At 47.7% G+C, this 19,045-nt stretch overlaps 1 protein-coding gene across 2 annotated transcripts in view; it reads right to left on the minus strand.

The window, feature by feature from the left end:
• The window catches only part of SORL1 (sortilin related receptor 1), a 160,477-nt gene that overhangs the window by 45,659 nt on the left and 95,773 nt on the right, over positions 1-19,045 (minus strand). For both annotated transcript variants that reach the window (XM_027081993.1, XM_027081994.1), the window contains 5 exons: positions 14,771-14,944; positions 13,249-13,362; positions 8,993-9,115; positions 6,583-6,702; positions 633-758 (listed from right to left, as the gene is read on the minus strand). In XM_027081993.1, coding sequence (XP_026937794.1) covers positions 633-758; positions 6,583-6,702; positions 8,993-9,115; positions 13,249-13,362; positions 14,771-14,944 — 657 coding nt within the window. The remainder of the gene's footprint in view (positions 1-632; positions 759-6,582; positions 6,703-8,992; positions 9,116-13,248; positions 13,363-14,770; positions 14,945-19,045) is intronic.

Raw genomic sequence — 19,045 nt, forward strand, 5'->3', positions numbered from 1 at the left:
GAATCTGAAAAAGAATAGATACATGTGTATGTGTAACTGAATCACTTTGCTGCACACCTGAAACTAACACAATATTGTAAATCAGCTATGCTCCAATATAAAACGAATTTTTTTAAAAAGTTTGGTGTGAAAAAGCCTTTTATGTATTGTGTTTGTACGACAGATATTTTGTGGTTAATTTCGAATGATTATCTCAGAATCCTTTTTTTAATAGATCATATTGAACAAGTTCTGCCTTAACGAGTGGTAAGCCATTTTCCCAAGAGGCCATAACGGAGACCTCTTAGCCATAAAATATACCATTTGTATAGTAACTGTTGGCTAACTTCCGGCAGAACACTGGTAATGTGACTGCATTTAGTGCTCCGGGTGGGTTAGTGGGTTTCTATTTCTTTTCTTCAAAGTTGTTATGGACAAGCAGTGAGGCAACCTGCTTGCCCGATTAAGACTACATAACCCAGGCCTACACATTGCACGGCACTGCCACACAGAAACTGTGGGCTCACTAGTGGTCAGAGCGGGCACCCGGGCCCAGCGGGACACTATTCAATTTCCTGGCCTGTCTGTTGTCTATTTTCCGGAACAGCAGACATGGGAAGTGCTCTGGGTGGGGCCAAAGCATCTGCACTTACCACAGCTGACTGGATCTTCATCAGAACCGTCTTGGCAATCCATGTCACCGTCACACGCCCACCGCTGGGGGATGCAGTGCCCGTTGTGACACTGGAAGTTGGAGGCCTCACAGGTGTGATAGATGGCTGCCAGAGAAAGAGAAGAGAGAAATGGTCAAGACGTCCCTCACCTCCGTGCTCCCATCACCATCAGGGGCCAAGTGGAGAGAAGGCTTGTACTAGATCACAGGTATGACCTGGGGCTGCCCTTAAGGTGGAACGCAGCCTCCTGAATGGCCAACAGCTTGAGGCTCTGAGTTTATCAGTGTTACAAGCACAGATATACACGTTAAAAAAATCAGTCACTTTCACAACAACTTATGAGGTAAGAAGTATTCCGCCTTTTACAGATGAGAAACAGGCTTAGGACGCTAAGAAGCTCGCCCACAGCTTCTTAAAAGCCTGTGCTTTTAAGCCTGTGCTTTTCCAAAGCCTGTGCTTTCTCCACTCTACCTGGCTACTTTATCTTCTCACTCATCCAGATTCTGCAGGATGAGGACAGGCAGTGTGTGCTCAGAGGACTGGGTTCTAAAGCTGGTCCCCACTGTGTGGAGGCCTCAATTTCATCATCTATTTTCATATCTAAGGACCCCTGTAAGTTCTGAAAGGCCATGATTTTATAATTCTAAATAAACCACCCAATTTCAAATGTGGAAAACCTCAGGTCTGAAGAGAATAAAAGATGTATCCAAAATCTAACTTTCTGGACAGTTGAGAGAGACATCTACCAGCCAATAATACGGGGTGTTCTCTACAGTCATTAAAAGAAAAAAAAAAAAGGCAAGTGAAACAGAGCCACTGTTATAAATTAACAGGTTCATCTGCATACATGGGCTGAGGCCACCTGGAAGTCGTTTAGAAAACGTCCCAAAACCTCGGTCAAAGACTATTTCAGATGCATAGTATCTGCCTCAACCCCAACCAACACTACTGAGCGCCTTCTGCATCAGATTTCCCTTTCTTCCTCTGACACAGGGAGCAGTTTGTGTCTGTCTGTTGCTGAAAGCCAGGGCTGGCCTTGTTTACAACTGGCATAAAATAATATAACCAAGACAGACGGGCTCTCTTGGTTTAACTGTGTGGACAGGACGTTCTAACAACAGAAGGAGGTAAAACAAACAAAAGTGGGTTGTTGAGTGCACACCATAGTTATTTATTCAATCGAGATGGTTGGTAATAGTAACTCAAGGGTTGGGAAAATGGGCTTCCGATGCCCTCTAGAATTTCTACTGCCTTTGAGGCTATTTTTTTGCAGTAGTCTGAAATACAAAGCACCTGATTTTTCAAACCACTTTACAACAAACGGTTGTCCATCATCTGTTGACTTATCTCCTCAAAGACCAAGGCTATATCCGGTAGCATGCAAATAAGTCTACAGGAAGTTTCAATATTTTACAGCCTTTGGCAATCAGAATCCATTAAAAATCTTTTTAAAATATACTTATCTCTGATAAGAGGAATAAGTGTATCATGCATGTTACATGAGCTTTGCCCCAGTAACAGCCATTGCCTGGAATACTTCTGATTTATTGGTTTTACAAATCTGACAGCCCTTCAAAAAGTTCTTCACCAAAGCCTTGCTGGCTTTCATAAAAGATACTGTCGCCTAAACTCATTGCCATACTGATGTACTTGTTATTATTCAGCCTATGCATTTCAATTCCAGTTGAAAACAATTTCAGAGCGTTAATGAATTTCCCAAATGACAATTCTGGGGGCATGTTTGAGATCTCCAGATTCCATCACAGATGCTGAGTCAAGAAAGACTAATTAATTTGCACCATTTCATTCAAGTGGCCAGGTAGGGCTGGAATGCTTAACATACTCTCTTTTTCTGAATTTTTGTCTTCTGAGTAACTTACTAGCTCTCTGTCATTGAGTGTTTGATGAATGATACATGCTCAATCGATAATATTTTTTAATTACAAGGATGAAAGAGATGGACTTTAATACAGAGTAAAGAATTTGGGGAAGATGAAGAATCCTTTGCAGAGCAGGACTCATTGTGACTCTAAGAACAGAAAGGCTAATGGGGCAAATGATCATGAAGTTAGAATACCAGGGTTTCTAATAGAGGCCATTATCCTCCTACCTATTCTCTGACTTGGGCAGATCTCTCCTGACTCAGCAAGACCTGTTGTGACACCTGATCAAAAGCATGAGCCAAATAAAAGTGGGGCAGAAGAGATGAATTAATTACTGTGACAACAGAAGCACTGCCTTATTATAAAGCACGGGACTACTAGGAAATGAATGAGGAAAAAGAAATGCTAACATCAACACAACTTGAAAGATTAATAATGTAAAAAAATAACATAAAGCATGAAGAAAAGCGCACTGGAAAATAAAAGGCAGAATTTGAAAAAGAATCAAATAGAGGGACTTCCCTGGGGGCGCAGTGGTTAAGAATCCACCTGCCAATGCAGGGGACGTGGGTTCGATCCCTGGTCCGGGAAGATCCCACATGCCGCGGAGCAACTAAGCCCTTACGCCACTACTGAGCCTGCGCTCTAGAACCCACCAGCCACAACTACTGGGCCCGTGTGCCATAACTACTGAAGCCCACACGCCTAGAACCCATGCTCCACAACAGAGAGAAGCCACTGCTATGAGAAGCCTGCGCACCACAACAAAGAGTAGCCCCCACTCGCCGCAACTAGAGAAAGCCCGGCGCAGCAAAGAAGACCCAATGCAGCCATAAATAAATAAATAAATTTAAAGCACACATATAGTACACCAAAAATTATATACATAAAAGAGAACCAAATTGAAACTCTAGATATAAAAAAACATAGCCATGGAAATAAAAATAGCTCAGTGGGTGTGTGAAACAGTAGATCAGATCCAGCTGAAAAGAGAATTGTTGAACTGGAAGAGAAATCTGAGGAAGTAACTCAGAGTCTAGCACAGAGTCATAAGGAGACAGCAAATATGAAAACCAGAGGCATGAACACCAGAATGAGACAGTCCAGCAAATGGATGATAGTTGCTGCTGAAGACAAGAGTAGACAAAGTAGCAAACAGATACAGCTGAAAAGATAGTGGCTGTGATTTCCCAGAATTGATGAAAAACGTAAATCCTCAGATTTTAGAAGGAAAACAAATAGGATAAATAAAAATACTCCCACACCTAGGTAGGTGAAACTGAATAACAAACAAACAAAATGCAAAAAATGTAGAGACAACTGGAGAGAAAAGAATGTCAGACTGTTGTTTGAACAGATAATCTGAGAGGAGAATTTAAATCAATACAAAACAGGCCAGAAAAAAAGGGACTGATTCCATCAAAATACTTAGGGAAAATCCAGAAACCCAGATCCATCTGAATTCAGTTTTGAGATCAAAATAAAGACATGTTTCTATAAACAAAAACTTGAAGTTTACTACTCACAGACTCCTGCTACAAGAAACACTGAAGGATGTGCACAGAAAGGAAGCATTAGGTACAAGAAGCAGAAGCGGTAGACAGGTAAGTACCTATAAATAAGTTTGGTTACTAAAAAATAATAATGATGACTAATTTTAGGATTTTTAAAACGTAAAACTAAAATACGAAGTATTTCGTGTTTTAAAATACTAAATATATACGAAATATGTCAGTATTGAAACTGTGGTCAGAGACTGGAATCAAAGCAGGTCGAGGGGAGGGGAAAGATATTAGGAATACACATAAGATGTCTAGGGCAACAGCTAAAAGAACAGAAATGAAACATTTACGTTCAAAATCAATGCAGAGGGATGGAGGGGGAGGGATAAAGGAAACTCAATTCCATAGAAAGCAAAACAGGGGGAGGGGAAGAGCCAAGAAAATGCCCGGCACAGACCATGCATGAGAGCTGAGGCCCACAGGACGTCAGTCGACCCATTTTTTTTGGCTCTGCAGGTGACTTAATTTACTAGGCCAGGAAATGAAGTAACCCGCCACACATCAAAATGAGCTCACACCTGACCCCCGACTATTCTGAGATGACAGACAAGGAGAATCATCTTGAAAAGGTTTGGAAGCACAGCCATTGGAACAAGGCTGCAGTTGTGGTGCAAGCACTCTACACGTCCCCAGGGAGCCCTGCCAGAGAAAACCAGAGATAAAACGAGGAGTCTGCGACAAGCCCACCCACAGAACTGAAGTTGTTCATTCTTCGTGGAGGATCGACACATGCACCTAAAACACACGTTTGACTAACGTGCTTGTGCTAACAAGATGTTCAGTCTCCTTCAATACCGCAATTTACAAACGGAAATGCCCAGGTGCGCCCCTCTAATTTACTTATTTATTTATTTATTTGTGGTGTGCGGGCCTCTCACTGTTGTGGCCCCTCCCGTTGCGGAGCACAAGCTCCAGATGCGCAGGCTCAGCGGCCATGGCTCACGGGCCCAGCCGCTCCGCGGCATGTGGAATCTTCCCGGACCGGGGCACGAACCCGTGTCCCCTGCATCGGCAGGTGGACTCTCAACCACTGCGCCACCAGGGGAGCCCCACCCCTCTAATTTACTAACCAACTATCTGCCCAACTCAAAGCTTCCGAACAGCACTCATATGCTTCCTGGGCTGATGGCAGTTCCTTTGCGGACCTTGGTTACCCCTCCTTCCGCAGGCCAGGCTTGTACACGGAGAGAAGCAATCGCCTGCAGTCCTTCCAGAAGCAGAGGCGCAGACCCCGAGACTGCGCCAGAAAAGATATGGGGGCGGGGGGGAGTTTACGAGGGGGTGGAATCTGGTAACATCACAGATCAGCCTGTGTGATGTACCTGGCCTTTGACGAGCTCCGTTTACTCCTTAAAGTCATGTAAGGTCACGTCTAAAGTAAAATGAATGGAGAGTTACAGTTGTGTAGAATTACCCAATCAACAGAGGTTCTCTGAACTGGGCACTAGGAGAATATAAAGGAGTAAAATATCATTTCTGCCCTTCACAAACCAAATCTAAAGCAAAGCACAACACTGATACGTAAGTGTGGGACATGATAACAGATCTACTTTTTATTTGCTTTTGCAAATTAGGAGGCATGCTTTGAGCTCCCGGATGCTGGGCGGTGTGTAAGAACTGCTGGGGTACCGTGGGGGAAAGAGAGATTAAGACACGGGACTTAAGGGATTTAATTCGCGAGACTGAAGATCCATTCACAGTGGATGGCAAAATGAAGGCTGAATGACCAGATCTCCCCTCGCCACAAAAGGGTTAAAGGAGACATCTTTACCTCCATCACTGGAGGGATTTAGGGTAGAACGGAATGACAATTTCTAGAGGAGGTTGCAGAGAAAATTTACTCATCAGAAGTGGGCTTTGTTTTCCTGCCTCCAACTTCCCCAACTCCTTGCTGTCCCCGAGTCCACCATGATGCATACGGCCCTCGTTCATTCATTCACTCACAAAAAACAGTGAACATGAGTGAACTTAACACCCAACAGAAGAATTACAACACTACTTCTACCTTACCCCATCCAGCCTTCCTCTCATATTCTAATGTTGTTCCCAAATTTACTTTCGATAAAATCTTACCCAACACAGGTGCAAGCACAATTTAAGCTTTCAGTGTTTAGGGAACCCCTTGATGCTGCATTCCAAAACATGCACTAGTTCACTGTTACTCAATGTGTGGTCCCCAGACCAGGGGTCAGTCTGTAAACTCTGTTACTGGTCCTAAGGAAATAAGCTTGAGCCAAAATGTACATCAACTCGATCACTCAGGAGACTGTTCAGTTGAACACTTTTTCATGGCAAGACCTTCTCAATGGAGGAAGCAGAGAGTTGGTTACAAGCTTATCAAAGATCAGCTCTTTGAGAAGCACTGATCTCGCTGGTTTCTAAGGTCCATTTCTTACAGCCTAGATTCTGCGATCACGTAGGGCTGCAATGCTACCCAGCACGTGAGCAGGGAAGTGCTTCTCAGGGAGTCCAGGGAATACTGACCGGTACAGTTGGCTTCGTCAGACCAGTCCCTGCAGTCGTTGTCCCCGTCACACACCCAGGAGGAGCGGATGCACATGCCAGAGCTGCAGCTGTATTCGTCAATCCGGCACTGGTGCATTTCTGCAGGTGAGACCACAGACAAGGATCTGAGCACAAAAGCTTGCCCGGAATTCTGTCTCTGAGGTCAAAGCTCCTTAGGGTTAGAGATGCACCCAATATCCCTATTATCGCTGATGATCCACGCATGAAGACTTTAGCCAGGGATGGAAAGTCCTCGAGGATGGTGCCCAAGTACAGCCGGCCCTCCGGATATTCAGGTCTTGCATCCACAGATTTGGCCAACGGTGCAATAGGTACTATGTTTACTATGTGGAATCCGCGGATGCGGAATCCGTGGATATGGAGGGCCGCCTATGGGACTTGAGCACCTGTGGATTCTGGAACCCATGGCGGGTCCTGGAACTGATACCCTGTGGATACCCAGGGATGACTGTAGTGCGCTGCAAATGGGGCACAGGTGTGCTGAGATCCTGACACCTCACGCTCTGGCCACCAGTTGCCTCTAGGCGACAGTGGCCTTGGCCATTCATCTTGGTGCAATTTACAAATATCATTTCCTATGCCTCCTATGTCGGGAGGAAGGTTGGGAACCAATGCTCTGGCTGCCCAGAAAGCCATATTTTCAAGAAACAGACTTCCAGAGACAGAGCCTGTGGTTTCAGAACAGGAGTAATGAGAAAGCCGAGTGTGCTGATCGATGTGAGATGCTCAGTTCAGGGAAAGAGAGATCAGTGCTGAGCTCCCCGAACAGAAAAGCTGGTGACTTCCTGTGGGCAGAGCTCCCGGGATGCTGGCCGCTGGGGCTGTCTCAAGAAGGGTGGGGGCCGGAGACAAACGAACCAGGGCAGTCTGACCAGGACAGGAGGGGCAACTACACGGACAACATCTTTTGCAGGCCCTGGGGATACTAACAAAACAGAATTTTCACATGGAATTGTAAAGGTTCTAGGAAAACAGGAGTAGCCAAGCCCGGGGGCCCGGGGTGGCTGCCTCAGTGAGAGAGGTTGATGGTGAACTGGGGAGCAGATATTCATGACGAAACAGTCTGGAGACTCACGAAGAGGACCTGGATCTGAGGTAGGGATGACCTGAGACCTTGAGGTGGACTCAGGTGCACCAGCGTGAATGGACCATGAACAGAGAATCTGAGGGACAGACACCGTTTAACGGTCCAACATGTGTCCAGTGAGTGGGTGAGAGGACACATCAGAAACAGATAACCACGTGGCGATTCCTCCCGACGAGAGCAAAACTGGCTGCACACATTAACCCTCTGAGTGCAGAGGCGGACATGGGAGGAATGAAGGGAAAACAGTGCAAACCCCAAGGACTATTTCCTGGAACTCCGTATTTTTACAAAGGTGAAGGAAAATTATGTAACCACTCCCCCCCAGAGAAGTGCTCTGAGACCCAGGCTAGGATCATTTCCCCCACTCTCCTTATTTGAGTCCCAGTGAGTCAAACCCCCCATTTGTGATGCTGCAGGCCCCGTCCAGAAGCACACGCACAGCGGGACTGGACCTGCCCCCGTGTACAGGCAGGGAGCCCACAGGGCCTCACCGAACCCTCACAGCGGCGGGGTCAGCATCCGGCCCCCACACGCACTCCCCTCCAGGCTGGGGCACTCTGTGTACTGTTCCATCCTGTGACAGTCAGTAGCTACGGGTTTGGTACCCAGAGCCCATCAACTAAGACAGGGCTCGTGAAACTGACAGGGGAGGATTATGCAAGAAGAAGGGCGTGGGAAACACAGTCCCAGTTCCCTTTTCTGACACAAACTAACTGTGTCACCTTGAATAAGCCCCCTGACCTCTATGGACCTCAGGTGTTTCATCCGGAAATCAAAAGGACTGAACTAGAGAATTCCTACCACTCTTTCAATTCCAACACACTATTTTCCTAAATAAAAATGTCCATTCAGAAAACAGATGCTCAAACAACGTTTGTACCATCCACTGGCTTCTAACAGGGTTTACTGAATTAGATCAGTTAAAAAAAACAAAACAAAATGAAAAAACAGTTCACAAAGGTATAGCTCCGAGCCTCCAGGAGGCTAACGTCATAGCTGCCCAGAGGCGTGCGTGGGCTAAGGCTGTATAGCTGTTAATAACTGCCTAAATTCATTTAGAAATCTTCCTAATTCTCACACTCATGTGTACAGCATCTCTGCAAGGAAGCAGGGTCCATCACTCTATGAATGAATCAATCCTACCATGTGAATGGAGGTGGCCATGCAGCTGATGTCATAAATCCCACAATGGCTTTCAGAAATCCTCCATTTCCAACCCATCCCATGAGCCAGGGTGCCGCCCCCTCTGGAAGAGGATTCCTGGACATCACGTCCCCTTACCACAGTGACTTTCATCGCTATTGTCGCCACAGTCATCCTCAAGGTCACATTTGTAGGACAGTGGGATACAGGTCCCAGACTCCTGGCAGCGGAACTGGGTGTCTGGATCACAGATGGTAGTAGCTAGGATGGGAAAGAGAGACAACATGCTCATTAGGTCCAGTCAACTCCCCCCAAATACAAACATCCCACTGGAAAGCCAACTGAAAAAGAGGAGGAAGCAGATTTTAATTGTAATATGAATTTCAACAACAGAATCGAAACCTAGACTTACAGAAAAAATAAACTGCGTGAGAACCTGAAATTTACAACCAAGGGAGATAAGGGCCTATCTTTCCATGGACGGATTCCAGACCCGAACAGGGCTGGGAAGAGTGAGAAACGGTCACTGAGCTAGGAGACAGCATGATGCGTTACATCAGGGGTCCCTGGTACCGGTCCGTGGCCTGTTAGGAACCAGGCCACACAGCAGGAGGTGAGCAGTGGGTGAGCGAGCGAAGCTTCATCTGTATTTACAGCCGCTCCCCCTTGCTCGCATTACGGCCCAAGCTCCGCCTCCTGTCAGATCAGCGGTGGCATTAGATTCTCATAGGAGCGTGAACCCTACTGTGAACTAGGCACGAGAGGGATCTAGGCTGCTCGCTCCTTATGAGAACCTAATGCCTGATGATCGGAGGTGCAGCTGAGGCAGTGATGCTAGCGCTGGGGAGCGGCTGCAAATACAGATTATCATTAGCAGAGAGGTTTCACTGCACAGAGACCATAATCAATCAGTGCGCCTGAATCACCCCGAAACCAGCCCCCCGCCCCCGTCCATGGAAAAACTGTCTTCCACGAAACCGGTCCCTGGTGCAAAAAGGTTGGGGACCGCTCCACTATATAACCTCCTAAGATCCCCTCAGAAGTGACGGTGTCTTCCTAAATAAATGGCAGAAATACCTTCATCTGGAAAACTACCGTTAGGAGGCCCAATTTTACACACAAAGCTGGCTCCTCACCGTACAGAGGACAGAGGGAGGGTGAGGTAAATTCTGCAGCGGGAACAGAGGCCCTGCAGTCAGGCGAGACAGGGTTTCAAATCCTGGCTCTGCCTCTTCCTCTAGCAATTAATTTTAACCTTCCTGAGCCTCAGTTTTCTCCACAGCAAAAGGAAGATAAGGTCACGTGGGCAAGCGCTTGTGATGACAGACCCAAAGACCTGACGGGGGTCTTAATTCCACCAGCCACAACTTACTTCACCCAACCCCCTGGGCTTCCGGTCCCGCTACTGTAAAATGGAGATAATACCTACCCTCCTGGCATTATTATGAAGGTCAATAAGAAAACAAGTTTGGGACCAGCACCCATCCTTAGGATGTGGATATAATGGGCTCTAAACAAATGTCACGTCTCCTCCCATCCTTACTCTCGCCCTTCTGCCTCGGAATGTGAACACAATTCGATTTTTCTCCCCCTTCTGAACAGAAATTATCTGGGTTTAAGCATAAGCCCTAGAACCTTCCAGAAAAGGCTTTGGGAAAGAAGGCTGCTCCTAGAGCAGCCAATCCACAAGGAATGACGTGATAGAACAGAATCTTGGGAAGAGGGTAGGGAGTATCAGGAAGTGAGAGGCGGGTGGCAACCCTGCAGTCAGACGTGCCCGGCCACTCTTATTTGCAGCTCCGTTTCTTCTCCGTAATTGAGTTCATGGTGGGAGGCAGGGGATGAATGCAGAAATAAGACTGCAGGGGATTCATGTCAAAACCCCCAGCGGCTGACAGCCACCCAGGGCAGGAGCCTGCTGAAGAGGAAGGGGGATGTGCCGACAGCATCCCTCCCACGTCTGCCTTGGTTGCCACGCCTCTCCTCTTCCCTGGCAGCTGACGGGATGCCTCGTTTAACTTCCAGACAGCATTGCCCAGCCACGGCCTGTCCCCTCCTGCAGCCCTGCCCAGGAACAGGGTGCCTGCCCCCTCCTTGATAAGGGAGACCCTCAGGAAGGCTCAGATAAGCACCACCCTCCTGGCTCCCAGGCTCCACGTTTTATACCCTGCAACCCTCACCCCCTCACCTCTGCCACATCTGACTAGTCCAGGACCCGAGCCGCGGGGAATTGCAAGAAAGCAGAGCAGAAAGCGAGTCTCAGGGGCTCGGGAGGGTAAATCCCGGCTGACACTTGCACCTAACCAGGAGGAGTGCAGAGCCAGCTGCATACTTCCCTCCGAGGAGAAGCTTCAACTCTGCATGGAAACCTGTGAGGCCACAGCTCAGGGGCTGTGGGGAAGGAGATGGAGGGAGGTCTTCCTCGCAAAACACTGAACCCATATGAGACCCCAGCTCATCCATCTAGTAGAAACCAAAGCCCAGGAACCCCAGGAGGAATCCCGAGCTACTGGAGCACGAGGTCATCTAGTTTACAGCTCTCTGCTTCCGCTACGCCTCATTACGTCCGGGCAGTTTCCTTACAATGTGTTAATTCTAAGAAGTGTCTCCTCGCCCACCCTCTTCCATAACAAACTCCTTTGCAGAATCTGCTCCAATGATGTTAATATCAATTAATGTCTGTAAGGAGCGCTGGCTATCCCCTCACAAATATCGCACCTTCCTGAGACCCTGGTAGGTACAGGAGGTTTGATCAGTGTCCCTTTTGTAGGAAAGAAAAACACACGGAGAGGCTGGTGCTCTCCCAAATCTGCTGTTGGTAAGCTCCTCTCCCTCCGCGTGAAAGGCAGCCACCGAAACCAAGGAAAAATGATTAAGGTCTGGTAATAACCTCCTATGAGCCAGAAAAGGCAGTACATAGGATTGCAGGGCCCAGATGAGTTAACGAGTTGACTGTTCCTGAAGTCGCTTTCTGGGAGGAGGGGCATATGAACAGGCACGTGCTCTACAGATGGCTGGCAAAATACCTTCCCCAGAGGCAAGGTGGGTACACAGAGACGGGACACACCCATTAATCTGTCCTTATAGCACAAAATGAGAAATGAGCTTCTGGATTTCCAAAGGCAAAATATTTGGAAGAGAAGCCTTCAGACTGGTCTCTGGCTTCCCTGCTCTGGCCTTTCTCCCACCTCATTCATTCTGCCCATGCCTTTATCTTTCCAAAGGCAAAATCTTATCCTGTCATTTCAATGTCATTCCAAACTGTTCTTCTGATAAAGTCCAAAGGTCCTTGCTACTCTGGGCCCCAGGCACCAGGCCACCCTCCCCTTACCCCACGGCTCCCACTCAAGTTCTCAATAACCCACGCTGCTTTCCGGCTCATGCAGCACACATTGGCCTCAGGGCTTTCGTCCATGCTGCTCCCTTGCCCGGAACTTTCCTCCCTCTACCTCTGCTTGGTTCACCTCTGCCCACCCTTCCTAAGGACCTCCCCAAGTCTGATGGAAGCACCCTTCCTGAAGCTCACAGCGCTGCCCCATCACAGCGCTCATGGCTCGAATGTACCTGGCTGGTTACTTCTCTGACCCCGCTTCAGACTGTAAACTCTGTGTCCACTTTGATCACCAGTTTATCCCCAGGCCTATCACAGAGCCTGGAACACATGGTCCTCAATAAACACGTGTTGAGTGAACGGGTGAACACATTACTGACTGACCCCTCCTTAGGCGATGATGTCGAAGCTACTAAAAATTAACTGAAGAAAGATGGCCAACTTTGCGGTAAATAGATTATCCATTATAAGCAGTTATTTGTTTGTCCTTAAACCCTGCTAAACAGAATCACATACTTTCGCAGTTGGACCTTAGAAATTACATAGTCCAAAGATGACATCTACTTGCACACATACCAATGTTCCCACAACCCAGGCCAAAGCTGGCATCACCAATTAGAACAACCTCTCCTGAGCCCGGCAGGTAGCCGGCACCAACTGATTGGAGGTAACAAGGTAAAGCCTGTTTCCCATCTCCGAAAAGGCTAAACATTAAATTTATAAATCAAGGACTATCACCTGGTCACCTGCCCCAGGTCACCAGCTCTATTCACAGTGGAAGAGCCACAGTCAGAGCCCAGACTGCCTGACTCCCAAATCAGCTCAGTTCCAACCATGCGACGTATTTGTAAATCTCTTGCAATGAGTAGCGAGCTTACTATATGGGTTTGCTTTAATTAATAATAAATATCTAATATGGAAATGTGTTTTCTCCAGCCACTTAAATGGGCATCACTGATCATGGGGGCCCCAGACTGCAGGCCCCACCCAGGAGGCGCCGACCAGCCTTCCGAGTAATGGGAAATGCCTATCATCCCGAAAACTCGGCCAAGCGGGGACTCACGGCAGTTTCTCTCGTCGCTCATGTCCCCGCAGTCGTTGTCAAAATCACACCACCAGATGCTGTTGATACAGTTCCCATTGCTGCACCGATACTGGTTGCGGAGACAGGTGTTCTCTGGCCATCGGGGGAGACAGAGGAGGAAACGAAACCAATATCATTCTTCCTGCTGGACCACAAGGCTTTCTCTTCTGAGTGTCCATTTGTCTTACTCAAATAACAGGCCTTAGACGGCAAAGGGGAAGGGGGATGCCACACACACGTGCCCGCCGGGAAGCAAGCATCCAAGGAGGCCCCCTTCTCTCCTCTTTTAATTAAAATTGGAGAAGAGGCAGCTAGGAGCGTCAGAGGGGGTTACGATGATGAAAAAGGAGAGTGATGGTGCCAGGTGGGTCTAGTGGATACAGTGGGTCTAGTATCAATGTTATAAAATACTAATTTCACAAGGGACTCCTTAAGGGACCGTGTACCAAGATCCAAACATATATTCAGTGTGTCTATATAGTTTATACATACTATGGTCATATATATTCACATATATTCCATTTATTAACGAGGAGGGTTATGGAGATTTGCTTTACATATTCTTGAGGATTTTTTTTCTGCTTCTTCAAACCATGACTTCTTCAAAGCAAGCAGTTACAATTCCTCACACAGAAAAAAAGGCACTGTTTAGTCGACTGGGTCGAGAACACGTGATAACTGGCCTCCTGTTTGGATAACCAAAGGCATTCTGACAGGGATACAGAGAGGCCCTCTTCTCCTGCTGGAATTCAGTGTTAACTCCATTTCTTTCCAAACAACTTTAAGATGATGTCGAGAGCCTGAAAGAGAGTCTCCTGTGTCTTAGAAGAAAAGGTTCATTTTCTTTCCGTTTGTATTTCTTAAGAGAGCCCAGAAGGCCACTTTGGGTAAATGGAAAAACTAGACAGGAAAGAAAGATTTAGCAGGTTTTCAGGGGGAAAATGTTAGAATCGGTGTTGAAAGGGGGAGTGGAATGAGGCTGCTGCAGCCACTTGGCCAGGGCTTGGGAGGAAAAGGCTCGAAGTCCTCCGCAATATTGGTTGGACAGTTCAGACGTTTCCAGGCTGGCAGGGGGCGGGGGGCAGGGGGGCGGGAAGCTGCTGGATGAGATGTGGTGAACTCTGAAGGAGTCCGACCAGTCCCTTGCCCAAGTCGGGGTGGTCCGACTTACGGAAGCAGGAGAAGCTGGAGAAGACAGATGTGCGGCGTGGATGAGATGAGGAAGAGGTGGGAAAAAAAAGAAAGGGGCACTCAGAGGAAAGCCTGCATCTCCTGACACTAATCCTAAAAGCAGCTCTTATTCTTAAAGGAACAGCATGGGCCCGTTCTGGATGAGGACTGAGGGATCAAGGGCCTTGGAACCTGAACCAGGATGTCTGTATCTAGGGGGGTTTAATTTCTACCTTGGGCATTTTTAATAACCCCAAACATGAGTGCATCAAGGACACCCGGAGCGGGGACAGAAGGGAAGGGGGATGGTGGGAAAAGGAAAGCGACGCACCTTCTTTGACACACGTGTTGTTCTTCAGCTGATAGCCGTGAGGACACTCACACATCAGGTCCCCGGACGGGAGGGTGCTGCCGGACACACCGTCTGGACACCTGCAGCTTCTAGTGTTGTTGGCCTTGGGCAGACACAGCAGGCTGCACGGCCTGGACGCACAGGAGGTGCTTCCTGGAAAGGAGACAGATGGCGGTGGCCAGGTTAGTAAACACCAGGGTGCACCGAACGCAGGCCTGAGACCCAGGGCGACTTCCTCCTTCTACAGGCCCAGCAACACGAAGCTCAGGGAGAGAAAGAAGTGGCGAGTGTGAGACGGGCCCCGGCTGGATCAGATGGCCCCGGAACCAAGCCAGGCACCCACCGGTCCTCCTGGGAATCTGAAATCAGGACGCTGAGACGCCACAGGGTAGGTGGGGAGCTGGATCCGGGAGGAGAGCCATGCCCCATGGGTGTCACAGGTGCTGCAGGGCATCACAGGTGCTGCAGGGCAAGCCAAAACCTGTACAAATCAGAGCCGTGCAGGTAGGATCAGTCTGCAGCGTCAGGAGGACGAAGCCAACTTAGGGAGAGAAGAAAGGATGACACCAGGACGAGGGAACAGGGAGGGGGAGGGAGGACGGCTTTGCCAGGCCCAGCCCCAGTCCCCACTGGCGCACCTGCACCTCCTATATTGGGTTCCTTCCTATCCCCCCTTCGTTCTTTCCACAGCACTTTTCACTTGAGTTAGCTTGAGCGAGTTTACTATACCTTGTGACCCAAAAGCCCTTAATTAGAACATACACCTGAGAAACGACAGGGCTCGGACCAAAATCTGGGCCTGCCCTTCTCAATTCCTTTGTGCCAGGACACAGCTGCTGAGCTCAATGAGGAACCAACCAGAGACCCATCAGGCAATAAATCCACATGCAATGAACCCACATAAGGACCAGTCATTGTTGATCTAGCCCACTATCTCCAATCTCTTCTCTGGTTTAGCTTTCCAAAGAGCGTGCCAGCTAGAGTCCACACAATCCTCCGCTGTGCTCTCAGGGGAGGACTTCTGTGGATGGGCAGGGATGGAAATTAAGAAATGTATTTTTTCCTTTTGCCTGTGACTACTCATCACCAAAACCGGGAAAAAGAAACATAAATGCTTGGATAAAACTCAACTGATAGAGATTCTTCAGCTGTGCCATCTCGTGGACAGAGAACCCCACCAGAATGAAATCCAAGTAACCGGTTTCCAGCCAGACAAGATCTGAGCTAGGCCACGCCTCTGCTGGCCTCTGGTTGGGAAACAGGGTTCATTAATGACAATCAGTACTCAGATGGGTGATGACACACTCAGAAGCCTTGATGTGTTGGCACCTCATCGGTGTTTAACTGGTATTACACATAAAGATAAAAACCCCCATGGTACAGCAACAGTATTGCTTTCGTGCTAAGGATACAAGAGCACAAGGAATTACCAAGTAGATAAAATACACACATCCACAGGGGGAGACCTGTATGATGAAACATTCAAAAGGGGTTTGCAAATGACTCCATCAACCTATAGGCTGGATTATCATAGTGAATAACCTGCTGACTGGAGCAGAAATGCCGGAAGCCAGCTCCCGCTCATCTGTTCCGTGGGCAGACACTGTCCCTTTATCTCAAATACACCTGCCGTGGGCTGCAGGAGGGAATGTTGAGCTGCCAGGAACGAAAACAACCCCATCTGGGGTTCTGGAACATGTTCTTTGTATTCAAAGGATGCTGTACTGTTTGACGTTACAAGAAATTGAATAACAGAATATTTGAAAAATACTCAACGACAGGAGTATTTTCACATGGGTCTTGTCTGTAAAATAACACAACTGACATTTTCCCGTGCAGGGCAAATGCTCCCACCCAAAGAAGCAAGAGGTGAAAGTACAGTGCGCAAAGGGAGATGCGGTAATTCAGGAGATTGGTCTCAACAGACTTGAATGAATCTGCAGCCCGAGAGGCAGGGCCAGGGACAAACCCCAACCTAGGCAGCAAAGTCACTGACCCCAAGAGTTAGGCAGGGCAGGAGTGTGTGGGCAGGTCCAAAGCCACAGTACAGAAAACGGGAGTTCTAGTTACAGAGAACCTGGGAGAGCACAGAAGGAGGATTCAGCAGAGTTCCACTACAACACAGCTAGAGACCCCTCACCCAGGATGCCACAGCCTTTTGTGGGCAAGGTGGGCAATGTGAAGAGAGGACAGCTGACAACCTTCATCTCCAAAGATGTTCCTTTAGAAGACCAAACACTTAGCCCCACGGTGTCTTCACTAGGCATAGTCAGAACACTGTTAGATTTCCTCTTTGGAAAACTCCCCCAGAACCAGTTTAGGAGCCAAAATTGCTATTATCTCGCTTAACGATCTACATACTTTTGACAACTATCAAATCCACCCCACATAATAAATATCTGCCTTCATTATAGATACTGAAAAGCATGTGCTTACTGCCGGCTCTGAAGGAGAATTCAAAGAACTCCAAAATATTTTAACCCATTACAGCATCAGTTGCATACATTAATAGCCTTGCAAAGTAAGCTGTTTTAAGGAAAAAACACTCTTTATGAAGAGTTAATTCCAGTAACGCTGTGTAAAAAACAGCCAGGTATAAAGACAAAAAAATGTATCTGTTTATAACCAAATATCCCAAACAGACACTTTGCAAGTGAACAAAATTCTTATCCTAAACAAGAATCAATCAAAATCTAGTATTTCTCGATCACTGTTGTACCCCACGGCACTGCTAATCCAACAACAGATCACAGGCGGAACAGAGCCTGATGGTTTTATTGAAGTTCAAGCTTTGAAGTCAACCAGGCCACGGTTCAAATTCTCACCGCTTACTAAATGTGTGATGGAGAAAAGGTACGGAACCTGACTTCCACATTCTCATCTATAAAATGGGAATCATAATACGCATGGACTTGGGGAAGGTTAACTGAGATTATACAAGCCCATTGAGCAAGTGAGTGTGGTGCTTATGACACAGCAAAATCCCTCAGAGTAAATGCCGTTATCACTTTACACACGGCTAGTACAAAGTCCTGTGTGTGTTAGGAGGAGACAACAAAGTTAATACAGCCGACTGGCACCAGGGATCGCCACTACCTGTCATGAACTTGTAATACTCCCAGTGTCTGACAAAGCAGACAGGATTGAGCAAACAAGTTCAAGGCCAAGAGGCACCCACTGTACACAGGCAGTGCTGGCAGCCAGGTGCCACCGCAAATGCTTTGATTTAACCCAAACCGGCCTGAGACATGACAAACTGGCTTCACTGGCCCTGTGTCTGCGGGCAGGAGGTCCCCGGGAAGCAGGAGACAGGCCATGATTCCCCCTTTATGTCCCAAAGAGTCGCCTTCCTTGAAACTAGCCAGAGTAGCTCCGGGGTCACAGCGGTGACCGCATGGCAGCTGGGATGAAGTGACCGGCCGAGACTCGGGGTGGGTCCATCGGAACACAGGGTTGCAGGAGCTGAGGCTGTGTGCGCAGCTGAGGCTGACAAGCACATGTCAAAATGCAGACCTGCTTTTCTGGACGGGGAGGTAACTTGAAGAAGTGCTGAGAATTCCCTCGGCTTGCCAGCGGGGCGGATCAGTAGGGCTGGGTGTCCTCCGTCAAAGGCCCTGAGATTTCAGCCCCTGGAGCTGGAAAGCATGATTCCTTTCTCTCTCCTTATTTCATTCTTTTTTTTTTTTTTAATCTTTTTCTTTTTTTTGTCTTTGAGAAAGTGTGTGTGTGTGTGCGTGCTTTTTTTGTATTTTATCTCTCTGCCCTATTTCAAAACAGGCACCTCCTCTAAGAAAGAATGTGACTTCTCTGTCTTGTGGCAGAACTGGAACAAAAGCCCAGCTCCTAAACAAGGGAGGGGTCTTTGGGAAAGCTAATTCACATCTGAGATTTTGTTCCCTAATCTAGAAACCATGGACCATAATACCAGCCCTGCCCACCTCACGGGTCAGCTGTGAAGACGTAACAATAATGCAGACTTCCATTTCTAGGATACTTTACAGTTTTCCAAGTGTGTTTTCATGCTCTCTTCATGAGTCCCCAAAGGATAGCAATGATATCTATAACCGTATTATTTCCCCTTGTCAATTTTCTCTTAGCACAGGGCCAGCCAAAAACCACAAGACAATATCAACGTTCTAGTTCAAAACAGGAAACCTAGCAGTCTGTCAATAAAGGAGAGTCAGCAGACCCAGGATGCTACTTAATCCTGCTGAGATAAAGAGGGCTCTTCTTAAAGGGACTATTCTTCTGGGG

Source organism: Aethalodelphis obliquidens, unplaced genomic scaffold (genome assembly GCF_003676395.1).
Source record: "Aethalodelphis obliquidens isolate GAN/ISIS:26980383/991018 unplaced genomic scaffold, ASM367639v1 scaffold46, whole genome shotgun sequence".
Taxonomy (NCBI): Eukaryota; Metazoa; Chordata; class Mammalia; order Artiodactyla; family Delphinidae; genus Aethalodelphis; species Aethalodelphis obliquidens.